The 27,860-nt window shown below is 32.8% G+C and overlaps 2 protein-coding genes across 2 annotated transcripts; both read right to left on the minus strand.

The window, feature by feature from the left end:
• Positions 1 to 11,898: 11,898 nt before the first annotated feature.
• Positions 11,899 to 13,818, minus strand: LOC130947286 (auxin-responsive protein IAA31-like). The gene is made up of 4 exons (XM_057875945.1): positions 13,588 to 13,818; positions 13,292 to 13,497; positions 13,102 to 13,201; positions 11,899 to 12,268 (listed from the first exon to the last, which is right to left on the minus strand). Exons 1-4 carry the CDS (start codon positions 13,722 to 13,724, stop codon positions 12,208 to 12,210), a joined length of 504 nt encoding a protein of 167 aa, XP_057731928.1. The 5' UTR covers positions 13,725 to 13,818; the 3' UTR covers positions 11,899 to 12,207.
• A 7,953-nt stretch (positions 13,819 to 21,771) lies between these two features.
• LOC130947631 (protoporphyrinogen oxidase 1, chloroplastic) lies at positions 21,772 to 26,986 on the minus strand. The gene is made up of 9 exons (XM_057876341.1): positions 26,457 to 26,986; positions 25,426 to 25,611; positions 25,220 to 25,304; positions 24,270 to 24,417; positions 24,109 to 24,189; positions 23,845 to 24,016; positions 23,018 to 23,177; positions 22,746 to 22,849; positions 21,772 to 22,340 (listed from the first exon to the last, which is right to left on the minus strand). The coding sequence occupies exons 1-9, from the start codon at positions 26,898 to 26,900 to the stop codon at positions 22,041 to 22,043; spliced, it is 1,680 nt and encodes a 559-aa protein (XP_057732324.1). The 5' UTR covers positions 26,901 to 26,986; the 3' UTR covers positions 21,772 to 22,040.
• Positions 26,987 to 27,860: the final 874 nt, after the last annotated feature.

The following is a 27,860-nucleotide window of genomic DNA, read 5'->3' on the forward strand; positions in this document are numbered from 1 at the left end:
CGCCAGCTTTTGTGCTAGTTTAGGCGTTTAACTCCAATTTTTGTGCCAGTTCCGTCGTTAAACGCCAGGAATTCTGAAGCTGATTTGCAACGCCGGTTTGGGCCATCAAATCTCGGGCAAAGTATGGACTATTATATATTTTTGAAAAGCCCAGGATGTATACTTTCCAACGCAATTGAGAGCGCGCCAATTGGGCTTATGTAGCTCCAGAAAATCCACTTCGAGTGTAGGGAGGTCAGAATCCAATAGCATCTGCAGTCCTTTTTCAGCCTCTGAATCAGATTTTTGCTCAGGTCCCTCAATTTCAGCCAAAAATTACCTGAAATCACAGAAAAATACACAAACTCATAGTAAAGCCCAGAAAAGTGAATTTTCAATAAAAACTAATAAAAACTACTAAAAACTAACTAAAATGTACTAAAAACATACTAAAAACAGTGCCAAAAAGCGTATAAATTATCCGCTCATCACAACACCAAACTTAAATTGTTGCTTGTCCCCAAGCAACTGAAAATCAATTAGGATAAAAAGAAGAGAACATACTATAGACCCCAAAATATCAATGAAACTTAGCTCCAATTAGATGAGCGGGACTAGTAGCTTTTTGCTTCTGAATAGTTTTGGCATCTCACCTTATCCTTTGAAGATTAGAATGATTGGCATCTATAAGAACTCATAATTCAGATAGTGTTATTGATTCTCCTAGTTAAGTGTGATGATTCTTGAACATAGCTACTTTATGAGTCTTGGCTGTGGCCCAAAGCACTCTGTCTTCCAGTATTACCACCGGATACATACATGCCACAGACACATAACTGGGTGAACCTTTTTAGATTGTGACTCAGCTTTGCTAGAGTCCCCAATTAGAGGTGTCCAGGGTTCTTAAGCACACTCTTTTTGCCTTGGATCACCTTTTATATATAATAATTTTTTTTTGAATTCACTGCTTTTTCTTGCTTCAATAATCAATTTGATGATTTTTTAGATCTTCAATAACATTTCTTCTTTTCCATCATTCTTTCAAGAGCCAACAAGTTTAACATTCTTTAATCAACAAATTCAAAAGACATATGCACTGTTCAAGCATTCATTCAGAAAATAAAAAGTATTGTCACCACATCAAGCTAATTCAACTAGTTTCAGAGATGAATTCGAAATCCTGCACTTCTTGTTCTTTTGTGATTAAAGCATTTTTCATCTAAGAAAGGTGATGGATTCATAGGACATTTATAACTTTAAGGCATAGACACTAAGACACTAATGATCATAAGACACAAACATAGATAAACATAAGCATAAAAATCCGAAAAACAGAAAAACAAAGAACAAGGAGATTAAAGAACGTGTCCACCTTGGTGATGGCGGCTTGTTCTTCCTCTTGAAAATCATATGGAGTGCTTGAGCTCCTCAATGTCTCTTCCTTTTCTTTGTTGCTCATCTCTCATGATTCTTTGATCTTCTCTAATTTCATGGAAGAGGATGGAATGTTCTTGGTGCTCCACCCTTAGTTGTCCCATGTTGGAACTCAATTCTCCTAGGGAGGTGTTGATTTTCTCCCAATAGTTTTGTGGAGGAAAGTGCATCCCTTGAGATGAATCTCTCCATCTCCCATGACTCGGAGGTGGAAGCTTTTGCCTTCCCTTTCCTCTTTCTAGAGGTTTTTCCGGCCTTAGGTGCCATAAATGGTTATGGAGAAATAAAAAGCAACGCTTTTACCACACCAAACTTAGAAGGTTTGCTCGTCCTCGAGCAAAAGAAGAAAGAAGGGAGTAGAAGAAGAAGAAAATGGAGGAGATGAAGGGGGCTTTGTGGGTGGGTTTGGGAGGAAAAGTGGTTTGCATTTGAATGGTGAGGTAGGTGGGGTTTTATGAAGGATGGATGTGAGTGGTGAAGAGAATGGTGGAATTTGATAGGTGGGGGGTTTTTGGGAGAGAAGTGTTTAGGTGATTGGTGAATGGGTGAAGAAGAGAGAGAGTGGTGGGGTAGGTGGGGATCCTGTGGGGTCCACAGATCCTGAGGTGTCAAGGAAAATTCATCCATGCACCAAGTGGCGAGCAAAAATGCTCTTTATGCCAATTCTGGCGTTAAACGCCGGGCTGGTGCCCATTTCTGGCGTTTAACGCCAGCTTCTTGCCCCTTCCTGGCGTTTAACGCCAGTCTGGTGCCCCTTTCTGGCGTTAAACGCCCAGAATGGTGCTAGATTGGGTGTTAAACGCCCATTTGCTGCCCTTACTGGCGTTTAAACGCCAGCAAGTTTTCTTTCTATTTTTCATTCTGTTTCTGCCTTTTTCAATTGATTTTGTGACTTCCCATGATCATCAATCTATAGAAAACATAAAATAACAAAGGAAAATAATGAATATAACATTGGGTTGCCTCCCAACAAGCGCTTCTTTAATGTCAGTAGCTTGACAGTGGGCTCTCATGGAGCCTCACAGATGTTCAGAGCAATGTTGGAACCTCCCAACACCAAACTTAGAGTTTGGTTGTGCCCCCCCAACACCAAACTTAGAGTTTGAATGTGGGAGTTTTGTTTGACTCTGTATTGAGAGAAGCTTTTCATGCTTCCTCTCCATGGTTACAGAAGGAGAACCTTGAGTCTTACAGTTTGCACTATCTGCAAGCCACGGAGCTTCCTGAATAGCAAACAATTGCTCATCCGAAAAGGTTTCAGAGATCTCAGTAGGAGGGAGGGATGCTCCTGCTACTGGTTCTATCCGGGACAGGTGATCAGCTACTTGATTCTCTGTCCCTTTTCTGTCTCTTATTTCTATATCAAACTCCTGCAGAAGCAACACCCATCTTATGAGCCTGGGTTTTGAATCCTTCTTTGTGAGTAGATATTTAAGAGCAGCATGGTCAGTGTACACAATCACTTTTGATCCTACTAAATAAGATCTGAACTTGTCAATGGTATAAACCACTGCAAGTAACTCATTTTCTGTGGTTGTGTAGTTCTTCTGTGCATCATTTAGAATACGGCTGCCATAATAAATGACATGTAGTTGCTTGTTGTGCCTCTGTCCCAATACTGCACCAACGGCATGGTCACTAGCATCACACATTAGTTCAAATGGCAGTGTCCAGTCTGGTGCAGAGATAACTGGTGCCGTGACCAGCTTAGCTTTCAGAAGGTCAAACGCCTGCAAACACTCCTTATCAAAGATAAATGGCGTGTCTGCAGCTAGCAGATTACTCAGAGGTTTTGCAATTTTTGAAAAATCCTTAATAAACCTTCTGTAGAATCTTGCATGCCCCAGAAAGCTTTTGATTGCCTTAACATTGGTAGGTGGTGGTAATTTTTCAATTACTTCAACTTTAGCTTGATCCACCTTTATTCCTTTGTTTGAAATTTTATGCCCAAGGACAATCCCCTCAATCACCATAAAGTGACATTTTTTCCAGTTTAAAACTAGGTTGGTCTCTTGGCATCTTTTCAGAACAAGTGCTAGATGGTTAAGGCAGGAGTTGAATAAGTCTCCAAATACTGAAAAGTCATCCATGAAGACTTTTAGAAATTTCTCTACCATATCTGAGAAGATAGAGAGCATGCACCTCTGAAAGGTTGCAGGTGCATTGCACAGACCAAAAGGCATCCTTCTGTAGGCAAATACTCCAGAAGGACATGTAAATGCTGTTTTCTCTTGGTCCTGAGGATCTACTGCAATTTGGTTGTAACCTGAATAGCCATCCAAAAAGCAATAATATTCATGACCTGCTAGTCTCTCTAGCATCTGGTCTATGAATGGTAAAGGAAAATGATCCTTTCTGGTGGCTGTATTGAGCCTTCTGTAGTCAATACACATACGCCACCCTATAACTGTTCTTGTAGGAACCAGTTCATTCTTTTCATTATGAGCCACTGTCATGCCTCCCTTCTTGGGGACAACGTGGACAGGGCTCACACAGGGGCTATCAGAAATAGGATAAATAATCCCAGCCTCTAGTAACTTAGTGACCTCTTTCTGCACCACCTCCTTCATGGCTGGATTTAGCCGCCTTTGTGGTTGAACCACTGGCTTAGCATCATCCTCCAATAGGATCTTGTGCATGCATCTTGCTGGGCTAATGCCCTTAAGATCACTTATGGACCACCCAAGAGCTGTCTTGTGTGTCCTTAGCACTTGAATTAGTGCTTCCTCTTCCTGTGGATTTAAAGCAGAGCTTATGATCACTGGAAAAGTGTCACCTTCTCCCAGAAATGCATATTTCAGGGATGGTGGTAGTGGCTTGAGCTCGGGTTTAGAAGGCTTATCTTCTTCTTGAGGAATTTTCAGAATTTCTTTTATTTCCTTTAGTTCCTCTAGATCAGGCTGAACATCTTTAAGGATGTCCTCTAGCTCTGATTCGAGACTTTCAGTCATATTGACCTCCTCCACCAAAGAGTCAATAATATCAGTGCTCATGCAGTCATTTGATGTGTCTGGATGCTGCATAGCTTTGACAACATTCAACTTGAACTCATCCTCATTGACTCTCAGGGTTAATTCCCCTTTTTGGACGTCAATGAGGGTTTGTCCAGTTGCTAGGAAAGGTCTTCCTAGAATGAGAGTTGCACTCTTGTGCTCCTCCATTTCCAGCACTACAAAGTCAGTGGGAAAGGCAAATGGCCCAACCTTGACAATCATGTCCTCAATTATGCCTGATGGATATTTAATGGAGCCATCAGCAAGTTAGAGGCATATTCTGGTTGGTTTGACTTCTTCAGTCAAGCCAAGCTTTCTAATAGTGGATGCAGGTATTAGGTTGATACTTGCCCCAAGATCATATAGAGCTTTCTTGGTACAAGTACCCTCTAATGTGCATGGTATCATAAAGCTTCCAGGGTCTTTAAGCTTCTCTGGTAAGCTTTTCAGAATGATTGCACTGCATTCTTCAGTGATAAACACTTTTTCAGTTTCTCTCCAATCCTTCTTATGACTTAAGATCTCTTTCATGAACTTAGCATAAGAAGGTATTTGCTCAAATGCCTCTGCAAACGGAATCTTTATTTCAAGAGTCCTTAGATAGTCTGCAAAGCGGGCAAATTGTTTATCCTGTTCCGCTTGGCGGAGTTTCTGAGGATAAGGCATCTTGGCTTTATATTCTTCAACCTTAGTTGCTGTAGGTTTATTCCCTACAGAGGTGGTTAAAGAAGCCTTTTTAGAGGGATTACTATCAGCACTCTCAGGTGTCTGATTCCTCATTGGCGTTTGAACACCAGGATTGGGTGAGGAATGGGCGTTTAACGCCAACTTTTCCCCCCTTTCTGGCATTTGAATGCCAGAATTGGGCAAGAAATGGGCGTTCAACGCCAACTTTTCCCCCCTTTCTGGCGTTTGAACACCAGGAGTATTCCTCTCTGGGCTCTTACTGTCCTCAGAGGGATTTTGGACAGTGGTCTGGTTATCCTCTGTCAGTTGTTCCTTTCTTGGCTTTTTGCCACTTTGAGCAGTATTATTCAATGTCTTTCCACTCCTCAGTTGAACTGCTTGGCATTCTTCTGTTATCTGTTTAGATAACTGCTGTTTTGTCTGATTCAACTGTGATTCTATGTTCTTGTTAGCAATTTTAGTTTCTTGGAGAATTTCTTTAAATTCTGCTAACTGTTTTGTCATCAGGTGTAATTGCTGATTAAGCTCAACAATCTGTTCTTGAGGATTAGGATCAGTGGCTACTGCCATAGCTTCTTCTTTTGTAGAGGACTCATTGCTAGAGTACAAATGTTGATTTCTAGCAACAGTATCTATGAGTTCTTGAGCCTCTTCAATCGTTTTCCTCATGTGTATAGATCCACCAGCTGAGTGGTCTAAAGACATCTGAGCTTTTTCTGTAAGCCCATAGTAGAAAATGTCTAACTGTACCCACTCTGAAAACATTTCAGAGGGGCATTTCCTTAGCATACCTCTATACCTCTCCCAGGCATTATAAAGGGATTCATTATCCTCTTGTTTAAAGCCTTGGATGTCCAGCCTTAGCTGTGTCATCCTTCTTGGAGGGTAAAATTGATTCAGGAATTCGTCTGATAACTGTCTCCATGTTTTTATGCTTGCTGTGGGTTGGTTATTCAACCACTTCTTAGCTTGATCTTTTACAGCAAATGAAAACAGTAATAATCTGTAGACATCCTGATCCACCTCTTTATCACGTACTATGTCAGTAATTTGTAAGAACTGTGCCAGAAACTCAATAGGTTCTTCCTGTGGAAGACCAGAATACTGGCAATTTTGCTGCACCATGATAATAAGTTGAGGATTTAGCTCAAAGCTGCTTGCTTTAATGGGAGGTATACAGATGCTACTCCCATATGCAGCTGTAATGGGGTTAGCATATGACCCCAGAGTCCTTCTGGACTGCTCAATTCCACTTAGGTCCATGATGGAGAAAGGGAGATGATGCGGATATTATTTTATTTTTTTATTTTAATTAAAAGTGACCGAAAATAATAAAATAAAATAAATGAAAAATAAAATAAAATTTCGAAAAATAAAATCAAAGCAAATTGAAAACTAAATTAATTAATTAATTAAAAAGATTTTGGAATTAGCAATTAAAAAGATATGATTGAAAATTATTTTGAAAAAAATATGATTGAGAAGAAATTAAAAAGATTTGATTTTTGAAAAAGATTTGAAAATATCAATTTTTGAAATTAGAATTTTGACTTGACTAAAAAAAAGATATGATTTTGAAAATCTTTGACTAATTTAATGCCAAATTTCGAAAATTATGAATAAAATAAGGAAGGGATATTTTTTTTATTTTTAAATTTTAATGAGGAAAGAGAAAAATAACAAAAAGACACTAACCTTAGAAATTTTAGATCAAAACAAAGAGAACAAACAAGAAAACTTTGAATGTCAAGATGAACACCAAGAACACTTTTTTTTTTTAATTTTTAAGTGAATAAAAGCACAAAAGACACCAAACTTAAAATTTTTAGAAAATCAAACACAAATTTTCGAAAATTTAAAAGAAAACACAAAGAAGACACCAAACTTAAAATATGAAACTAAACTCAAATAAAAGACTCTAAACCAACAAAAATAAAATAATCCTAATCTAAGCAACAAGATAAACCGTCAGCTATCCAAACTCGAACAATCCCCGGCAACGGCGCCAAAAACTTGGTGCACGAAATTGCAATCACACTTTGCAATCCCGCACAACTAACCAGCAAGTGCACTGGGTCGTCCAAGTAATACCTTACGTGAGTAAGGGTCGATCCCACGGAGATTGTCGGCTTGAAGCAAGCTATGTTTATCTTGTAACTCTTAGTCAGGAGATTAGTAATTCTCAGGTTTAATTGTGAAAAGTAGAAGAACATGAAATAAATACTTGTTTTGCAGTAATGGAGAACATGTTGAGGTTTTGGAGATGCTTTATCTTCTGAATCTCTGCTTTCCTACTGTCTTCTTCTTCAAGCACGCAAGGCTCCTTCCATGGCAAGCTGTATGTAGGGTTTCACCGTTGTCAATGGCTACCTCTCATCCTCTCAGTGAAAATGTTCAACGCATTCTGTCACAGCACGGCTAATCATCTGTCGGTTCTCAATCAGGTTGGAATAGAATCCAGTGATTCTTTTGCGTCTGTCACTAATGCCCAGCATTCAGGAGTTTGAAGCTCGTCACAGTCATTCAATCCTTGAATCCTACTCAGAATACCACAGACAAGGTTTAGACCTTCCGGATTCTCTTGAATGCCGCCATCAATTCTAGATTATACCACGAAGATTCTGATTAAGGAATCCAAGAGATATCTACTCAATCTAAGGTAGAACGGAGGTGGTTGTCAGGCACACGTTCATAGGTGAGAATGATGATGAGTGTCACGGATCATCACATTCATCAGGTTTAGGAACAAGTGATATCTTAGAATAGAAGCAAGCATGATTGAATGAAAAACAGTAGTAATTGCATTAATCCATCAAGACACAGCAGAGCTCCTCACCTTCAACCATGGGGTTTAGAGACTCATGCCATAGAAGATACAATGAGAAACGTGTAATGTGTCATGAGGTAGAGATACAATGTCAAAAGGTCCTATTAATAGTGAACTAGTAACCTAGGATATACATAAATGAGTAAATGACGTAAAAATCCACTTCCGGGGTCCACTTGGTGTGTGCTTGGGCTGAGCATTGAAGCTTTCATGTGTAGAGACTTTTTCTGGAGTTAAACGCCAGCTTTTGTGCCAGTTTAGGCGTTTAACTCCAATTTTTGTGCCAGTTCCGGCGTTAAACGCCGGGAATTCTGAAGCTGATTTGCAACGCCAGTTTGAGCCATCAAATCTCGGGCAAAGTATGGACTATTATATATTGCTAGAAAGTCCAGGATGTCTACTTTCCAACGCAATTGAGAGTGCACCAATTGAGCTTATGTAGCTCCAGAAAATTCACTTCGAGTGCAGGGAGGTCAGAATCCAACAGCATCTGCAGTCATTTTTCAGCCTCTGAATCAGATTTTTGCTCAGATCCCTCAATTTCAGCCAGAAATTACCTGAAATCATAGAAAAACACACAAACTCATAGTAAAGCCCAGAAAAGTGAATTTTCAATAAAAACTAATAAAAACATACTAAAAACTAACTAAAATGTACTAAAAACATACTAAAAACAGTGCCAAAAAGCGTATAAATTATCCGCTCATCAGTGAACCATGATGATGAAGAAGGTTGGAGGAAAAATTATTTCCATCTGACACAGAGTTTGCACAAGATGATTTTGAAGGTCAGCAAGATGCAGAGAGTTTACGGTTTCCCACAAAGTTTTTGGAAAAAAAAGATGAGAAATTTGCTATCACATTAGACACCAGACTTAACAATGCATTCTTCACCAAAATCAGAAGTAATTGTTCTATTAGAATATAGCAATCATGACTTTTCAACCCAGATAACTTGTGCCATCACAAGTTAACACAACGAGCAATATTACTAGAGTAACCTTTTGAAAAGATCACATTCTGTAGAGTCTTCAAGAATACATTCCTCTGTAGATTTGTCATTGTAAATATTGCAGAAAGATATTTACCATCTTTGTCTGGCCACAGTTTAGGCCTTCTTCCCATGCATTGTAAATCTTTGCTAGCTTTAATATTGTCTTTTGATTTGTCGTTATCATTTAAGATCGTGAAGGCCACATTATCACAAACATTTTTCTATATGCATCACGTCAAGGTTATGACGTAACATGTGATCCTCCCAGTATGGGAGGTCAAAGAAAATGCTATTCTTTAATATTTACTCAGGCGACGGAAGGGTAGAAATAACAACGGAATTTGATATTCGTGTTTACAGATGATTCATTAAAAAATTGAAGTGTATATCTGTCTATTGTGTGAAAATTCATGTGTACTTTTGTCCATTCTGCCATACTTTAGTTATATTCAATCACCAAAAGAGTAAATGGTCAAATTAGTCCCTGAAATATCACGAAATCTCCAATTTAATTTACAAAAAAATAATCAAATTCGTCCCTTAAAAGTTTCAGTTTAGACACGTTAGTCCATCTATTAATTCTATTGCAGACAGCGTTAACAAAAGCTGACAGGACACGTTAAATTCCAAGTCAGCATTAAAATGACGTCATTTTTTAGGGTGAGAGGCAGTAAATGAAACAATGTTGTTGTGCTCCCTGCTTCTCTCACAACTGTCTCCCTCTCACTTTTGTTTTCTATGTCGCAGAGGAAAAGAAGAGAAACCTTCATCATCGTCACAAAGCCAACGATCAACTTTGAGGTACCGAAAATGTTTAATCTGACAAGAACGAAACTTTAATCTCAAAAATGATTTTTAGTTCCAGCAAAACACACTAAGGAGAAACCGATTTTATCAATGGCACAATCCGAACAAAAATTTTAATACAAAAAAAAAAAAAAAGAAAAAACCTTGGCTTTAAGAGAATCGAATTCTATGAAAAAAATGCAAAAACCATAACCAAACTCTAAAACAAAAACTAAACAGAAACAATGAACAAAAACCTTGATAAACAGACAGTAGACTTCTTTAATAATAAAAAACACAGAATCTTTGATCAACTTTCATATACCGAATTATAATAAATCAACAAGAAGCAAAATTCTAAGCCTAAAAACGGTTTCTGGTTCCTGAAAAAAAAAAACATTAGAAAGAAATAGATTTATCGACACAATACTAACAAGTTTAATAGCTAGAAAAAATACCTTTAACAATGCCAAAAATGGTTGTCGGTCACGTCTTCAACCACTACGCCGAAGCCACTCCTCACTGGCAAACTCATGACCAAGCCCCCACAAGTACTTCAATTAGCGACGGTGATGAAGGCTTTTTCATTTTCTCTGCAATGCCGAAACGGAAGTGAGAGAGAGAGTGTATATATGTTGTGAGAGAAATAGAGACTCAATGTTAGTGTGACACTGAATGGAAGTGATAGGGAGAGTGTTGTCCATAACTAATTGAAGCAAGGACCAAAACAGTGTCGTTTTAAGCACCTCTCACCCTAAAAAACATCATTTTAATGCTGACCTGAAACTTAACATGCTAAGTTAGTTTTCGTTAATATCATCCACAAGAGAATTAATAAAAAGACTAACGTAACTAAATTAAAATTTTTAGAAGATAAATTTAATTAAAAAAATCTTTCAAAAACCAAATTAAAAATTATATAATCCTTCCAAGACTAATTTAACTATTTACTCAACACCAAAACCTAGCATTCCTAATCCTAGCTAGGCAGGTATAGTTATTCTTCACACTTTATTAATAAATATCTTCTACTTTATTTGCCTAATCAGATTTTCTGGGTCTGCTAGAACATAATTACGTAGTGTCCCTTCCTGTTTCAACATTGTCCTCCTGTGTTCATATATTTTAGTGCAAAATTTAACCTTTGTAGGAATGCGGAGAAACTTGGTCTTTTCAAATGGGGAAATTGTGTCGGCAATGAGAGAAGACTGTAGCCTTAAAATTAACTTCTACAAAGAAAATAAAGGCAGTAGATACATGGATCAGTATCAATGGGAATTTATTTTTCTTTTCGAGGTAAAGAAGATACGTACTATTATTTTCTAGTTAGGGAATTTCTCTCTTCCTCCTTAAAGAAGTGTCAATTTTTTTCTATTTTTAGTTATATTAAAATAATAATTTAAATGGACTGGAATTACAAAAACTAAAAATAAATTTTAAAAGTTTCCCTATTTTAGACTAGTACAGTAATAATTTTCTTTTATTTTTTATCCATTTAATTTTTTATCACTTGTTCCAATATTGATTAGAATAGTAATAATAAGGAGTATTATTGAAAAAATAATAATATTACATTGATTTCTTAAATAAACACTTATTTGTAGAAAAAAAAATAAGATGATCACTTATTTGAGAAGAAAGAGAGTATTCAACTTTTGGCTTAACTGATACATGACAATTTTAGTTTGATTAAGAAAATATTATTTAAACATATTTTTTTTAAAAGTAGTGTTAAGTATTATTATTATTAGTACATTTATTTGTTATAAAAAAGACTGACAAATATAATTGTATATTGACTCTTTCAATGAATAACATGCATGAATAAAATTAATAATTAATAATTAAATAATAATTTAAATCAAACATATCAAATTATTTAACAATTTAAAACTATTAATTTTGTATGAAAATAATTGTATACGAATTTCTATTTTTCAAAAATTTTATTGATAATTCTAGTAAAAAAATTCATTTCTTCATTACTTTGTCGCATACTTTTTCTTGTATTTATGATGAGGTGAAAATGCAGGTGTAGTCGACTTTACGTTAAGTTGATAACTGTCAGCTGGTAAATGATTTGACTAAATTTTTATCTAACGACTCTCAATTATCAACTTCACATGAAATCGACTGCACTTGAATTTTCACCTCGTTATAATAAACTTAACTACAAATTTTAGTTATATGACCCTTAAAAACACTTTGATTGAGTTGTAATTCATTAAAATTCTTCAGAGTAAAAGTAGATTTGGAATATACAATTACAAAATAGAGGAAAATATCATTATAAATTATTGTATCCCTTCATTTTCTTTCCTCTCATTCTATCCGTTTCTAATCCTTGACTGCCTCATTCCCATAATCTCATCATTCATTCCCAACCTCCAAAAATACACTAATACTGAAGAGTATCATCATCATTTTTGTTATCATCATCAGTGATCACTGCATTCACTTTAATTTTATATGACAAAATTTGATATCACATGAGGAACCAATATGCATTCAACATCCAAATGTGTCAACCCTGGTGATCTTCAACCTCTTTACAGCTGATAAGAACATCCTACAAGAACAAGACATTTATTAATACCAACATTTGTTATTTATATTTATTTGATAGGAAATTTAGTGGATCTCATTTTTTGGAGTGTATTATATTTAACTTATTTACAACTTCTCATTCCAATTTGTAATATTTGAAATATATAAAAGATAGACTAAGTGATTGTGAATATTTTTAAAATATGAATTAAATATTTTCTAAAACTATAGAATAAGATTTTATCATACATCAAGTTAACACATTTCTTTATCTTGAATATGGTGTTAGGTTTATTTTTATGTGATGTTTACATTTCATCCAATAATAAATAAATGTTCATCCACTTAAGTGTACAAAATACTTTTTGAAAATGGATATTATGATTCATACTTTAATAAAAAAAAATGCTATATACATATCAAAAATTAATCACTATGTATTTATGTAGAAATATATTTATTATTTAATTTATTTTTAATATATATCTTATATTTTAATATATATTTTATATAAATTATTTTTTTGTGTACACGTAACATGGTTAATTTTAATGATAACACTTTTTTTTTTATAAATTTATGCAAATATATCATGCAAAAAATTATATATAAAGTGACATTATAAAAATTAAAAGTACCAACATTGTTATCCTAATTTTTAAAATTTTCTTAACAAGAATACTTAATATGAAATATTTCACTAAAAATATAATTTAAATATTTTAATTTTTTATTTATTAAATACACTTAAAAGAACAACATTCTTTCATGTAATACCCTTAAAACACTCTTACCTAAATCCTATTATTACTTAAAAAAGGTAATTGAAAGAACCCTAATATAATGTTAACTTACTCCCAAGGCACATCTCCAACCATAATCAAGTCCCCTTCTCCATCCTCATAAGTTAGAACATGGCACCTCTCTGCTTGCACTGCATCTAACTCAGTTCCCCCTATTCAAAACAAACAAAATAAAACATTATACCATTGTTATTTTAATTAGGAAAAAAATGTTAACAAAAAAATAAGATAAAGTTTATTACAGAGTATGGTAGTGTCAAACATTTGTTCAAGAGCTTTAACCAATTCATAGTAGCCATCATGAACTAAAAGATTGAGTTTTCTGCCAATTGGAATGCCTTCCATGTACACTTTCACAAAGAACGTGCTATGATCACTGCAATCATTTGCCAATTCAGCACCTTGTGAAGTACTTGCAAGTGATGATGATTGGATTTGCCACTGCCCTCTAACATGTAACAACAAAAACCATATGGAATTGATTAAGTGATTGATTGAAAAGAAAAATGTGGTATAAAAATGTTGATATAACAGAAACCTTGAGATAGAGGAAGGAAGATGTTGATGATGAGTGGAAGAAATGCTGAGTCCAAGACTAAGATCATCATGAAGATGTGAAGAAGCAGTTGAGAAAGATGAAGAGGAAGAGGAACAGGAAGACCCTCTTTTACCCATTTCTGTCAAATAACAATCACTAGTAACACTTACCCGCCGCCTTATATACAAGCCCTTCAATTTTTTTCTAAACTAAAAACCCGTTTCAAGACGCTCAAAATCTGAAATATAATATATTATATTTGAAAATATTAAATTAATATATTTATAATTATATTTCTAACTAAAAGCAACAGCGTTCGACAACAATATAAGAATAGTATGAATAAGAGGTGAGTTTCCCAGCAGCTGCGCCACACTGCCATTGGTCACCTCATTTTCCTTTCAATTAGTCCTATGTAATTTTGGTAGACCAGAAGATATGTTGCCATAGTAGCCGACAACTACACGTGTCAATTACCACTTCATATCAACTCTCTTTCAAACTTTCAATGCTGTATTTTTTTTTTTTAATGTATTCGAGTTTTATTATAAAAAGGAGCTAAAATGTCTTTAAACATTAATACTTTTTCACCCTCTAATTTCATCCATTAAATTTGAGATTTTTTTAACAGAATCAATACACCTACAACTTTGATCAATTCTAGAAATCTAATACAATATTTTTTTAAATTTTGCACTTTTTTGCTTTAAAGTCTCTATCTAATATAGCAAATTTTTATGCTAAACTAAAAATTTTATAATTTTCAATACATTCACTACTTTAAGACTTTTAAAACTTTTTCTTATTAAAATCCTTAACAAATGCTACTCTAACCAAATTTAGGAAAAATAAACATCAAACTTGTTCATATTGAAATAGTTACGAAGAAGTAATTAATAATAGAGGATGATATGAGAAATTAGCAAAGAGACAAGAGTTAGACAAAGTGTGTGATGAGTAACAAATACTAAGTCGATCTGTTTTTGAGGATGATGGAATGAACCTACACTGTACACATTACACAATTAATGGGCAAAAATTCAAAGGGGACAAAAGGACAAAGAACATAGATTTCTTAAAATTTTGTAGAGTAATATCTCCTCAATCAATGTTCAATGGATAGAATCATCGTGTTGCGCATGGTGGACATTGCTTGTAGAGACACAAAACGTATAAAGGCATTGGTACAGGTGATCCATCACCAAACATATACTGCTCTATATTATATTAAGAGAAAGTTTAAGTACGAACACTTTTATTAAAATTTGATTATTTAGTATTTGTTTGAACGTTATTATTTTAATAAAAAAAAATTTAATAAAAAAATTTTATTTTTTAACATATTTGACAAATTTTTAATAGTAAAAATAAAAATACTAGAAAAATTTAAAAAATATCTTTTTTTGAGAAATTGTAATTTACATTCTTTTTTTAAAAGATTTTTTTTCTTAAAAAAAAGATGTTTTCATTTAATAAATAAACAAAAAAATACTTTTATATACTTATATCTAAACATAATTGATAAATAAAAAGATCTTTTAAAATAAGATAACTCAAAAAAAGATATTTTTTTTAAAATTCACCCAAACAAGCCCTTAATTAGTAAAAGAAAAAGTAAGTAATTTTATACTATTAAATGTAATGTTATACTATTAAAAATACTAATAATGACTAATTAATAACTATAAATCACAAAATCTGTTAGTCTTCTAACACTTCTCTTATATTAATATTGTTTATCTATATCTTGTGTCCTAAGAATATATATTAAAATTATAAATTAAAGAAGTTTTTATTAAAAATATAAAAAAAATAAATTTTTAACGTATTTATTTTATATTTATTAAATAAAAAATTTAAAATATTTTACTAATAATAAATTTGCTATGCATTTTAAAAATACATGTTAATTAAACCTATATTATTATACTAATAAAACACACTTTCATAATAATTCCTTGAAACGCTCTATGAAAATTAAAGCAGAAGAACAATGGGGGAAAAAATATTAGGGTGGAAATTGCAATTTCTCTCTTTAAACTTGCTTCATGTATGTGTGGTTATTTTTAATTTCTTTTAAAAGATGCAATTTAATTTTCTGAAATTATTAAATTGTGTTGTGTTGGAAAAAAAAAAGACATTTTTTTAGGGTTTCTTTTAAAAAAAAAAACTAATTTTTTATTAAGGTCTAAATATGCTAATAATGGTGAGGGACTGAGGGCAATTTTGACGGAAATTTTCAAACTTTTTTTCATATTCTTTAATAACCTTAGAAAATTGAAATGCGCATTCTAAAGATGCAGAAAATAAAGTACAAATAAATCAAGGGTAAGAAAGCTAAGTTATTATGATTAAGGATTAATCTCTACATACAAGTGATTTTGCTATACAAGTCTTACAAGTTCTCTAATTGATATTACGTTCAAACGCGCTTGTTATGCATATATGTTTCACGCGTCTCTAATAGATTTTTAATTTTTGAAAGGATTCTGTTTCCTTTTTCGAATTTTTTGCCTTCTTTTTCTCCTTCTTCATTTACATGTTTTTCTCTCTCTATTCTCTTTCTTCATTGTTTTCTTGCCTGTGAAATTTGTTGTTAATTCTTCCATATTTGAATTGAATTTAATGTACTAGTTTTGATTAGAATTAATATAATCTTGTCCATTTTATATCAGACGTTCGGGTATAGATCAAGAATATTTGGGTGTATTTTTATAAAAGTTTAGGTGTATTTACACTTTCTGACTTTTTATTTGACGGAGAGTGAATTGTCTTATTCTTTTAGTTGAATTGTTTTAGTTTCTGTTTAGTTATGATTCATGAATCTGGTTTTTGTTATTTTTTATGATGGTTTTATAGTTGTATTTGTATTCTATAGTTTATACTTGTTTTAATATGGTGTATTTTAAGTGTATTTTGCAACCCTTCTGTGGTGTATTTTGGGTGTATTCTGCAGTCCTTACTGACTTTGGTGGCTGATTTTAGTGTACACGTAACATAACTCATTTTTGTATCTGCAGCAAATTTGGGTGTAAAACGAAGATATTTGGATGTAATACGAAGATATTTAGGTGTAAAACGAAGATATTTGGATTTATTTTTATTCTGATGAGTTCTGCATAATTCAGAATTCTTCCTCTTCCTTTTCCTCTTCCTTTTCCTCATCTTCTGCTGCTTCTTCTTCTTCATTTTCTTATTTCATATTCTCATAATTCTTTTCTAGAGAAAAAATCAAACAAAGAAGAAAAAAATACATAATGTTGCAAAATCAAAAGAAGTAGGAGGAGAAACACGACGATGAAGATGAAACACACAAAGAAAAAGGAGGAGAAACACAAAGAAGGAGGAGAAGAAGAAGAAGGAAGAAGAGGAGGAGGAGGAGAAACGCGAAGAAAAATGACAGTTGTAGTTTTCATCGAGGAAGAAGAAGAAGAGTCATTCATAATGGTGAGTAGCGCGCTTTGGAAACAGGAAGTGGTTGAGTAATGTGCGTGTATTTACTCTTAAATGTGGGAGTGTAATGCGCGTATATTTTGTTGGGATTGTGCCAATTTGTAAGACTTATAAGTCAAAAAGATTTGTATGTATAGTATACCTGATTAATTAAAAGGGACATATTAAGATTATCATTAGTAAAAATTTATAAATATGTTTTTAATAAATGATTTGTAAATGAATTAAAACTTAAATTTTATATATTTTTATAGAAAAAACTTGTAATTGATAATTTTAATATTAGTTAAATTCTAAAGATACATGCTAATTTTCTTTTATTAAAAAAACTCAACACAACAAAATAAAACATATAAAAATTGAACAAGTAGAAAATTATTACAATAAAAATAATCTTCTATTTCTATATTATTTTCAATATTATCATCACAACCAAATGAACTATACACAACGATTTGTTTTAGTAAAACTTTTACTTTTAAAAAATAACTTATAAAGTTAATTTATAAAAGTTGTAGTATCTGTATTTAATAAATTAAATTAAAAATGGCTTTAAATAAGTATAAGCAACAATAAATATATTTGGTAAAATAACTTTTAAAATTTAAAAATATTATAATAGACATTAATATAAAATTTTATTTTAAATATTAATTAATATACGAAATTATATTAGAATTTTTAATTTTAATAAGTACAAATTAACTTTATAATAAAAAACTCTTTTTAAGTGCTTTTGATTTTTTAAAACAGCAAATATAACCACATAAATTTTTTATTTACCAAATATAAAATAAAGTGTTTATACTTTTAAAAATTACAAACACTTCTCCAAAAAATTTTATCAAACCAAGCTAATATTATTCTACTCCTTATAACTTTTGAATGACTTGCGAATAATCTCAGCAACTCTTGCAATTTCATATGTTCCAAAAAAATTCTCTAATTCCTTCCCAATAAAATATTCTAACTAAATTCCTTTTTAGTCAGTCAACCACTTTTTACATATTTCCTTTTTCGTTAGAACAGCTATCATGCTTTCAAAATAAATAGTTGCATTCCAAAGACATATGCTAACTAAATTCTTAAAAAAAAGGAAAAGAAAAGAGGACATGCATAATTATGAGAGTAGTTGTGCGTATTTGATGAAATTATGCCGAATGGTAAATTCATGTTCATGAGACAGGTCTCTGACTAATGTCAAGTTTTGACTTCAATGACTCCGTAATATCCGGGGTATGTAACAAATTTTTGCAAAGTGTTTCTCTCATTTTATTTTCTGAAATTAACAACACTAGATCATGTTTTCCCACCATTTTTTTTCATTTATATTATGAAGAAATGTTTCATGGTTTCATGATGTTTCATTTTCCTTTGCCTTTTGATTAGGGTACAGTGCCTTTATTTTTCTGTTATGCTTGAATAATTTTTCCGTTCATTAATATCTAAAGCACTTTTTTCAATTATAAATAAATCAAACAAAGAACAAAAGGGCATATGGATAAAATATTTGCGTTTTAATTTGAACTTCGTCACATGTGTGGATATGTAAGACTAAAGAAATTGTTAAACATTCCAGGAGAATTAAAAAATCAAGGTTGATAATATAACCTCTGTCTATTTTATATAAATATTATAAATATCATTTTTTTTCCTAAAACAAAAAAGGCAAAACCGATTTTATATATGAATAGTTTCATTTCATGTCTAAATATTTGTCCCCTTTTCTTCTCATTCAAAGAATGCCCAAGAATTTCTCTTTGTTTTATATGGTCATTGGTCAAGATATCACGAGGAGATGCAATCAAATTTATACTTGGAAATAAATCTTTAGGCGTTGACCAAAAGTTCAATATGTAAATAATTATGTAAAAAAGAAATATGTTATAACAGTAACTATTAGAAATATAATTATTTATATTTTTTTTTAGCTTTAATTTTTAAACAAATAGTTTCGTAAAATAGTATAAGAATTTTTATGACAAAAAAAAATCTGAAATTTGATTCTTGTTGAATTTAAAAAAAAAATCAGTATAGAACAAAATAAAAAAATTTCTGCTAAAAAAATTAAAGACTCTTATTCGATGGGACATATTAAAATATTACTATTCATATCACTCTTTCTATAGTTTAAATTTTTGGACGAAATAATTTCATAAAAATAATAGGCATTTTATTATAAAATATCAAACACATGTTAAAATGATGAGATTTTATAATAAAACTCTCTTTATGCATAATTAAGGTGAGTATGCTTAATAAATTATAACTCAAATGACATAATTTTTTCATACTCACCTGAGATATTGCTTACATATATATCACATTCTTCAATATTCACTTTCTGCATGATTTCACGGTTCAAAATCTCATCCCCACGTGTGCAATTCACGTGTCCCACGCAATTTGTTCTTCACCCGGATCACATGCTGGATTTGCTTTATTTCCACGTTCATTCTCAAAGCTGAGTTGAAGAGGGGAAAGAAATAACGTGATTGCTTTCATCTAAAGAAATGGAGAATGCTTCCTAAAGAGCTATAGGAGAATCAAATAGTAGGCTTAAGAGCCATATTATCAGTAATATGTTGTGAATAATAATTAAATGGTCATAGGAATATTGAATAAACTAGCAAAAATGATAATCAAAAGTTTATATCACCAAAAAGAATTTTGAAATATACGAATAATGAATAAATTTTTAAAAGATTTAAATGTAAAATAAAATAACAAAAAATATCCTTTTTAAAAGTAGCAAATTCTTTTTGTATTTGATAAACAATTTGTACATTTGGTTTGAACTTTTGTAAAAAAAAAAAAAAATTAAGATAACTATTTAAAAGGTTCACCTAAAAATTGGAGAAAAATTCAATCTCTATACTTTTTACTTTTTAAAATTTTTTTGTCATTTTTAAAAAGAAAATCACTTAAATTTTAAAAATAAAAATTCTTATTTTTTAATCATAATTGTAAAAAATTACGTCAAATTAAATTCAGCATTTACAATTTTTTGAGAATTAAATATATATAAATAATGAGAATGGAATGTTTATATGAGAATGTGATAATGCAATATTATCGTTAGATTAAATTTATATATACACTTTCGTTATGTTTTAAAATTTTCAAAAACTTATTTATTATTCTTATCTTTTTAAATTGTTTCTGTCCACGATTGCAATTTTTAGGTACTATATTAATAGTTTATCTACCCGAATATTCTAAGTTGTAAATGTAGTCTAAAACATTTGATTATGAGATCACATATATACTGTTTTACTAATTTCAGTTAATCCTAAAAAGTGTTAATTAAAAAGATAATAATAATAATAATAATAATAATAATAATAATAATAATAACTTTTGAAGGTATTAAAAGAGGAGAAGAATGATAAAAGTAAAATGTTCCCCACCAGCCGAACAATAAGGTTGCTTGGAGGAGCTATTAACCCGTCATTTGATCTCAAATACAGTATTTGTGTTGGGTTGAAAGTTGAAACCTTATAAAAGCAGAGTGTAACGTACAACCAGTTTTTTCTTAAATAGGAAGGGCTAAAATAGATTTGTCTAAACATGTGAAGACTAAAATGTGTTATTTGTCCTTCCACATTCTTTTATCATTGCTTTGTTTCGCGCTCATCATTTCTAATTCTCATTTTTCATTCACTGGTCAAACTTTCTAGATATGACTTTTGAAATGTGCCATGCGAATAGTTGAACAACAGCAGTGTGCGCTGCGTGCCTTGACCCCTCTTTTTTTTTAATTTATTTTCTATATTTAATAAGGTTATTGTTATCATACTTTTTTATTACAATGTCTACTCCACATATTAAAGTGACAAAAATTTCATTTCAAATAAATATATATAGTATAATTTGAGTAGAATATACTTTTTATTTCTAATGTTTTTGAAATTTTTTAAAGATATTCGTTTCAATTTTATCTTTAATATTTTAATTAAATTTTTATTTTACCCTTAGTGATACTTTTTTTACAGTTAAATTTTGATCAATTTTACCGTTATTTATATCATACCATTATCATCTATTCTTCATTATCATGGTATGTTCATCACCATCACCTTCCTGTACAAAATAGATAGTCTTCCTATCCACAAGGAAAATTCCTATAGAAAAGCATTGGAGAATCATTTACCTTACATAAGAAAAATCCCATTATTCATCAATGACGACACGCCAATAGGGTAATTCCCACACAATTATGAATAGAATAAAGTCTCGTTGCCACCTTGCCACATCGTTAGCACAAAAAGGAGTCTATTAGCCAGAAATAAAGTCATTAGAAGAGAGTTTTGAAACAAGAGCTAGATAAGTATCTTCACCTTCTCATAACAAGGTAGGCGTCAAACCCACTTTCAGTCCAAAGCCAAAAATGTATCCTATGCGTATTATCTTGTCATTCCCATCTATTTGTATTTGTATCAAAATCAAGGCCATGTACTGTTAACAAGAAACAGAAGCAAAGCCTATAAAATAAATCCCTTGAAGCTCATGTCCCTAACCTCAAAATTACCGAAAACGTCAATCTTTTGGTTAGTAAACCTCAAGAAACTTGAAACAAATTTTAAACAAGGACTTTGTTCCTTGAAAAACATAGATAGGACCTATTTTGGCTTAACATAAGAATAAGTCTCAGCATCCTTCCCAGCATCCCTTATTGCGATAGTGCAGATTGCAGAAGTATTTGAGGATTAGAACCACACAAGAGAACTATAAAATAAAATCAAAATGTACAAATTTCAGAAACAAGACCTACAATCATGACACTCGTCCAATTGTTTCAGAATATTGCCTGGATTGTCATAACAGGTCAAAATCTACTAAGCCTATGAGATCAGAGGGGAAGGGTGGAGTAACTGTGAGAACTACTTTGCTAAATACATCTGAAATCCGCATCTTATGCAACTGAATCTGCCAAGGACCTGAAGTGCCTGATTTGAGCAAAGTTGCTATTACAATTCAACGGGAAACAAATATTACCACTATTTGTAAACCTTCTGTGCAAGAAAATCATCTACTTCGGCAGCTATCTCATAGGCTCCCTCAACACATCGACCCAACGCAACACCCGAGACATAGTTGCCTCCAAGGAACAGCCCCTCAAACCCAGTATTTTTGAGAGAAGATTTAGCAATATCTAGCAGATCAAGATGGCCAACTAAGAACTGTGGAATAGCTTGAGGCCAAACTCTCACCCCCAACGCGAATGGATCCCCGGCATTTGGGTTTATGAGCATTTTTCTCAAATCTCGATCTACTGCTTCAATAAGTTCACTATCCGTCTGCCATTAAAGTTTAACAAGACAATAATTTAGAAGAAACAAAATGTGGGAGAAATGCAGATCAAGAAATAAACTTGATTATATATAACACAGTAGTCTATACTGATGTGTAATATCATAATAGCAATGATTTCAAGCATATTTAATCAGCAAAAAGAAATGAACATGATGCTTAAAAGCTAGCACCACCAATAATCAAGCAGAAACATTTAAAACAAGAATGTGGGACCATAATTGCTTCAACTAGACAAGCAGTACACAAGTTATAGATGAATGGTTCTTTGTAGTTTATACCATCCATGAAGAGTTTATGCTAGAAGGAAGGCTAACTCTATAAACCCAATTTGATACCGACTAATAAACATCATTTATATTAAATGTTCATGTTTTATAAAAATGTTAAACCTTTGATAAAATTCCAGGATTGGTAGCGCCTCCGATGTAGTTCAAGAGTAGAACCCTTCCATCTGGTGCTCGGTTAGGGAACAGTGATGAGCTATATATAGTTCCTGTCAAAACCATGTAGATGTATTTTCCTTATTACAAAACCTGATGCAGCACAACATTGCATTCTCCAATCCCAAATTCAAAGTAGAAGGTAATAATTAAAAAAAACATACAGCAACTTAAAAGTGTTCTAAGCCTCTGCTTTTTGCTGTATGCAATAAAATATTTACCTAATGTTTCCACCCCTTGGGTCCGTGGGTGCAATTGACCAAACCCTTTCAATTCACCATCTATCAAGCATTCTGATCGAATAGCTTCCTTTGGATAGGAAACAGAAACCGCAGCAACTGGAGGGTAATAAAACTTTGAAAGTGCGTCTGCAGCAGCATCCTGGAAGAGAGATTAAGACTGATCTTAATATATAGAATAGACTATAGAGACTATCATTCCACAAACTGTTCATTCACCAGATAAATCATTGATTGAGAAGCTTAGATTCAAGCAGAAAAGCTTGCATCAAAGGATGTGAAGTCCAGAAAACTTTGTTTACTAACTTTTAGAGCATGGTTGTGAGTGTGTACTGTGCCTGAAAACATCTCTAATATATTGTTCTCCATTATTACTAATTTCGTATCCAGACAAACATAAACAAATAGCTTTCGTCTGATGATGATTTACTAGTCAGGGAAAAGTCACAGAACAAGCAATATTAAGGTTTTTAGCTATATTGGTAACTCTTCTGCTATAATTATTGCACAGTTTAGGAAATCAATTATTATGTTCCTATCAAATTAAGAGGATCAATAAAGACATAGGCAACCAGAAGCACATACACATGCATGTGAACAAATAATCACACACACACACACACAAAATCATGCAAAAAGAGAAAACCAAAGCCCTGCCATCAGGTAGCAATTGATAGAAAATATGCAAACTTTTACACATTCAATGTAAAGAGAGTTTCAATATGTTATATGGTTAAGTTCCGGCATTCTACTGACGAATACTCATTTCATAATTAATTGATATAATCCTCTTCAGAAAAGAAACTTACAGAGATGGAACGCAACAATGTACTGGCAACATGCGAAGGAATGGTCATGACAACACTTTTTGTCTGCAAAGAGACTACTCCCTCTGGTGTATCATATGTCAAGCTGTACTCTCCACTATCCAGTTTACTAATACCCAAAAGCTTCCAGGATAACTTCACTTTGTTGCCTAACCTGTCACAAGGGCAGAATTTTAATAGGATGACTAGTTCAGAAAACAGTTTTACATCTACTGGAATATTAGGTAAAGGGACACATAAGAATACTTTGCAGAAATTGCCTCTGGCAACATGGTAAGTCCCTTCCGGAAAGATCCAACGGTTTGGCCCTTTGGTGTTGGCAGGCGCCTACACAATGACTTGAATTAGTGAAACAACCAATAAAGTACAGCATGAATCCAAAAGCTCCAGAGCAAATATAATATTACGGATCTCGAGGAGGTTTTGAAGTACTCTTTCTCTCTTGTATTGCTTTGAAAGTGCCACCAATAATGCTTCCGCCATTTTGTTCAAGCCTCCAAACTTTTCCAAATGCCGCTTTCATACTTAATTTTGAAGGGTCACCCGCATAGACACCTGTTTATGGAACAAATTCGGCTGAGCAGTAGCATTTCCAACAAAAAGTAATGGTTTACTTGAAGAAAAGAATCACAATTAAAGAGAAGCTAGATGATGTGACCTCACCACAAATTAATCACAAAATGAAATACAAGATGAATTTCAGTCTTTTATCAGTTATGGGAAATTTTAGCTGACTTGTATAATCTATCGAGCATGTGCTTATACAATTATTTGGTTTTTTTCATACACTTCAGTCATGATTATAAGCAGGAAAAGGGAAGAGAGGAAACAATTCATTGTGTCAAGGTTATAGACCAAGTTTATGATTTCTAGTATATGCAATAAACAGAATCTATGAATAATTATGGACAATCAAATTAGATTGGACGTGCTTCTTGTATTGCCCAACTCCAACAACCTCAAACAGGAAAATAATAAAATTCAGTTTTATGAGGTAGCCTGTTTAAAGGATCCAACATAATATTCACGAAGAGTTAAATGAACACAGCAATTGGTAGAAATTAACGAAGCTTTTACAACAATTAAGTTCTCAACTACACAAGTTTGTATCTCGAACTTTAAAGAAGAACAGTGATAAGACGGACTTATGTTCTATGGGAGTCTCTGAAACTTTGAATTCGATAAGGCTAAAAATCAGTTATCACTACGAATTGATTATATTTCACCAATAAAAAAACTTGACATGATTAGATCTAAAAGAATATAGAAATCTCTGACAGCACAAAATACTAAGTAGTTGGCAAGGAAAATAAAAAAAGAGTGAAAACAAGTCAATAATAAATATTCTGGCTCTCACCAGAACAAAAAGGTTCTATTAGGCGTTCAAAAACTTCATCTCCAAGGTTACGGCGCACAAACTCTTCAACTGATTCCTCGTGACCCTGTCACCTTCGTCAATATTATATCATATGAGAAAAATCATATTATCCTTGCCATTTACCCTTCTGGGAAACGCATTGAGACAACAATATCAAATCAAAGAAAGGGATCAGGAAGACACACTGGAGGAGGAGGTCGAATTCCAAGTGCACCAAACCCAGCTCTTAGCTTGCCACCAAAGCTCATCAAATCAAAGAAAGGTAAATCAGTTGGCTTCCCAGGCACTGGCCTCAATTTCCCATTCCACAACACAAATCGTGGCGCATTAGGATCACCAAGAACAAGTTCATCCTTCAGACCACTATCCACCTGCCAAAAACTAATAATTCAACCATAGACACAGAACTAGACAACTAATAACTGCAATATGCATAACAGTCCACAAATACAATTCACAATTCAGGTGTAAAACATCAAATTAGACCTAGAAAGAAATGTGGACATCAAATTGGTCCTCAAAATAGTTGTCGCATGAATTTGGACTTCAAAAGAATAATTTTGATTTCACTTTATTCCAAATGTTAGCTGTCATCAAGAAAACATCAAATGATCTCTAATTGTCATCCATCCTTGAAATATTATGTTTCATTTCTTTGAAGAACCAAATTTGTAGCCTAACTCTTTCGAAGGCCAATTTGGGTCCATTTCAGTAGACATTAGCCAACATGTTACAAATTTACAATATCAAAAAATGTGTCATGGCATTCAGAAAATGTAATGTCATTACATAACATGATATATCAAATGAAACTACTGGTTTCTTTGTGAAGGATAATAATTTGACTAATGTAAAATTAAAATCAATTGAGGTTCTACTCAAAATTCATCATACCACAACAAACTGGTTCCAAAGTTCACCTCAAAATTCAAATTACAGACCTTAATGTTAATAAATTCCCCAAGAATGATGATAGAACATCCTAAAAAACTTCCTAAATATCATCCTAAATACTAAAATGAAGTAAAAAGTAAATACCATAAATGGTTTGGAATCTTTAGAAAGCAATAAATTCTTCCTTCAAGAAAATGCTTAGGATAAAAAAAGTTAGAGAGAAAAACCATTTCGCCCATTCCATTCCGAATAACGAAACCTAAAAGACGATGAAAAAGGAAACAGTAACAGAACTAAGTGAGAAAGGGAACGTAATTCTTACCACCATGGTAAGCATGGGATCAGAGGGCTGGAAACTGTTGGGACCTTCCTCCCACAGATAACCGTCCCTCTCGATGGTGGTGATGTTGCCTCCAACTCGGTCTCGGGCCTCGGTAACGACGACGTTCGCGGCGGCCTTGGCGTGCTTGGTGGAGAGCGCCTGCGCGATGCAGAGGCCGCTGATACCGCCGCCGACCACAACACAGTCCACAGAGGCATCGACAGCGGAGCGGGGGAGGGCGGCGGGCTTGGCGGGAGAGGCGGTGGAAGATTCGCCGGCGAGGGAGCAGCGGATGAGAGGGAATTTGGTGGTGGAGGGATGACGACATGGAGACGGGAATGGGATGATGAGTGGGGAGTGGGGAGAGAAGGAGGAGGAGGTAGGAGAGTGCATTGTGTTTTGGAGGAAAACGGTGTCGTTTGGGAGTGTCAACATGGCGGGCATGGAATGGAAAGGAAGAATGTTGTGAATGGGAAGGGGGCAGTTCGTTATCTTGGTGAAATCTCAGCTCATCAGTGAAGCTGATAGTGTGTCCAATACGATGCCAGTGTTTGATTGCACGCTAAGTAGCTAAGACTTCTACCGTTCACTCTTCACTACCCCGAAACATATTTTTTTTGTTTTGATTAAAATGATAATTAGGTCCCCAAAGTATTAATTTAATCCTTTTAAGATAATAAAAATTGGATATACTATGTTTTTTATTAATTTATCAGGTATAATTTAAGGATAGTGTTTATATGTATGGTTAATTATTATAATGTGTTTAAATATGAAACATGGTTACTCAGATAATAATTTTTAAAATGAAATTTCATCTATTTTGATAATATTCATGGTAAATAAAGAATATTTGATAAAATTACATGAAAATTTAAAAAATAATAAATATTTTATTGTCCAAAATTACATCGTTTTTATATTCATGCGACAATAACAAAATATGTACTACTGTAAATAACGAAATACATGGACAACTCCATTTTATTTCTTACTATCTATTAACTCAAAGGCATACATATTTATCATTTGATATCGAGGAGGACTTAATTAGTATATTTTTAAAGGGGTAATTAGTTTTAGGTTAAAATCCTTGAGGATGTAATTGTTACTTTATTTTTTTTTTCAATACCACTAGATAATCAATAAAAAATGTAGTCAATTATCACTTTTTTTTATTTTTTTTACTAGGACGTCGCTTTAAATTATCACGAGAAATATTCAAATTTTAATGAAAAAAATCTAAAATCTAAAAAAAATTATAAAACCAAAAAATAACAAACATATAAAATTATTATAAAATTATTTTGAAACTCCAAAAATCATTTTAAAAATTTTAGAATTATTTTAAAAATTTCTAATAAAAAAAACATCCAAAAACGTAATAAAATGAAACCTTTAAAA

Source organism: Arachis stenosperma, chromosome 9 (assembly GCF_014773155.1).
Source record: "Arachis stenosperma cultivar V10309 chromosome 9, arast.V10309.gnm1.PFL2, whole genome shotgun sequence".
NCBI lineage: Eukaryota > Viridiplantae > Streptophyta > Magnoliopsida > Fabales > Fabaceae > Arachis > Arachis stenosperma.

Excerpts from the sequence above, each read along its gene's own strand:
- LOC130947286 (XM_057875945.1), bottom strand. The coding sequence starts at position 13,724 with ATGGGTAAAAGAGGGTCTTCCTGTTCCTCTTCCTCTTCATCTTTCTCA. Across the intron at positions 13,498-13,587 it reads CTTCCTTCCTCTATCTCAAG|AGGGCAGTGGCAAATCCAAT; the intron begins GTTTCTGTTATA and ends GTTACATGTTAG. Across the intron at positions 13,202-13,291 it reads GTTTGACACTACCATACTCT|GGGGAACTGAGTTAGATGCA; the intron begins GTAATAAACTTT and ends TGTTTTGAATAG.
- LOC130947631 (XM_057876341.1), bottom strand. The coding sequence starts at position 26,900 with ATGCCCGCCATGTTGACACTCCCAAACGACACCGTTTTCCTCCAAAAC. Across the intron at positions 25,612-26,456 it reads ATCCCATGCTTACCATGGTG|GTGGATAGTGGTCTGAAGGA; the intron begins GTAAGAATTACG and ends AGTTTTTGGCAG. Across the intron at positions 22,850-23,017 it reads CCAAGGGGTGGAAACATTAG|GAACTATATATAGCTCATCA; the intron begins GTAAATATTTTA and ends TGGTTTTGACAG.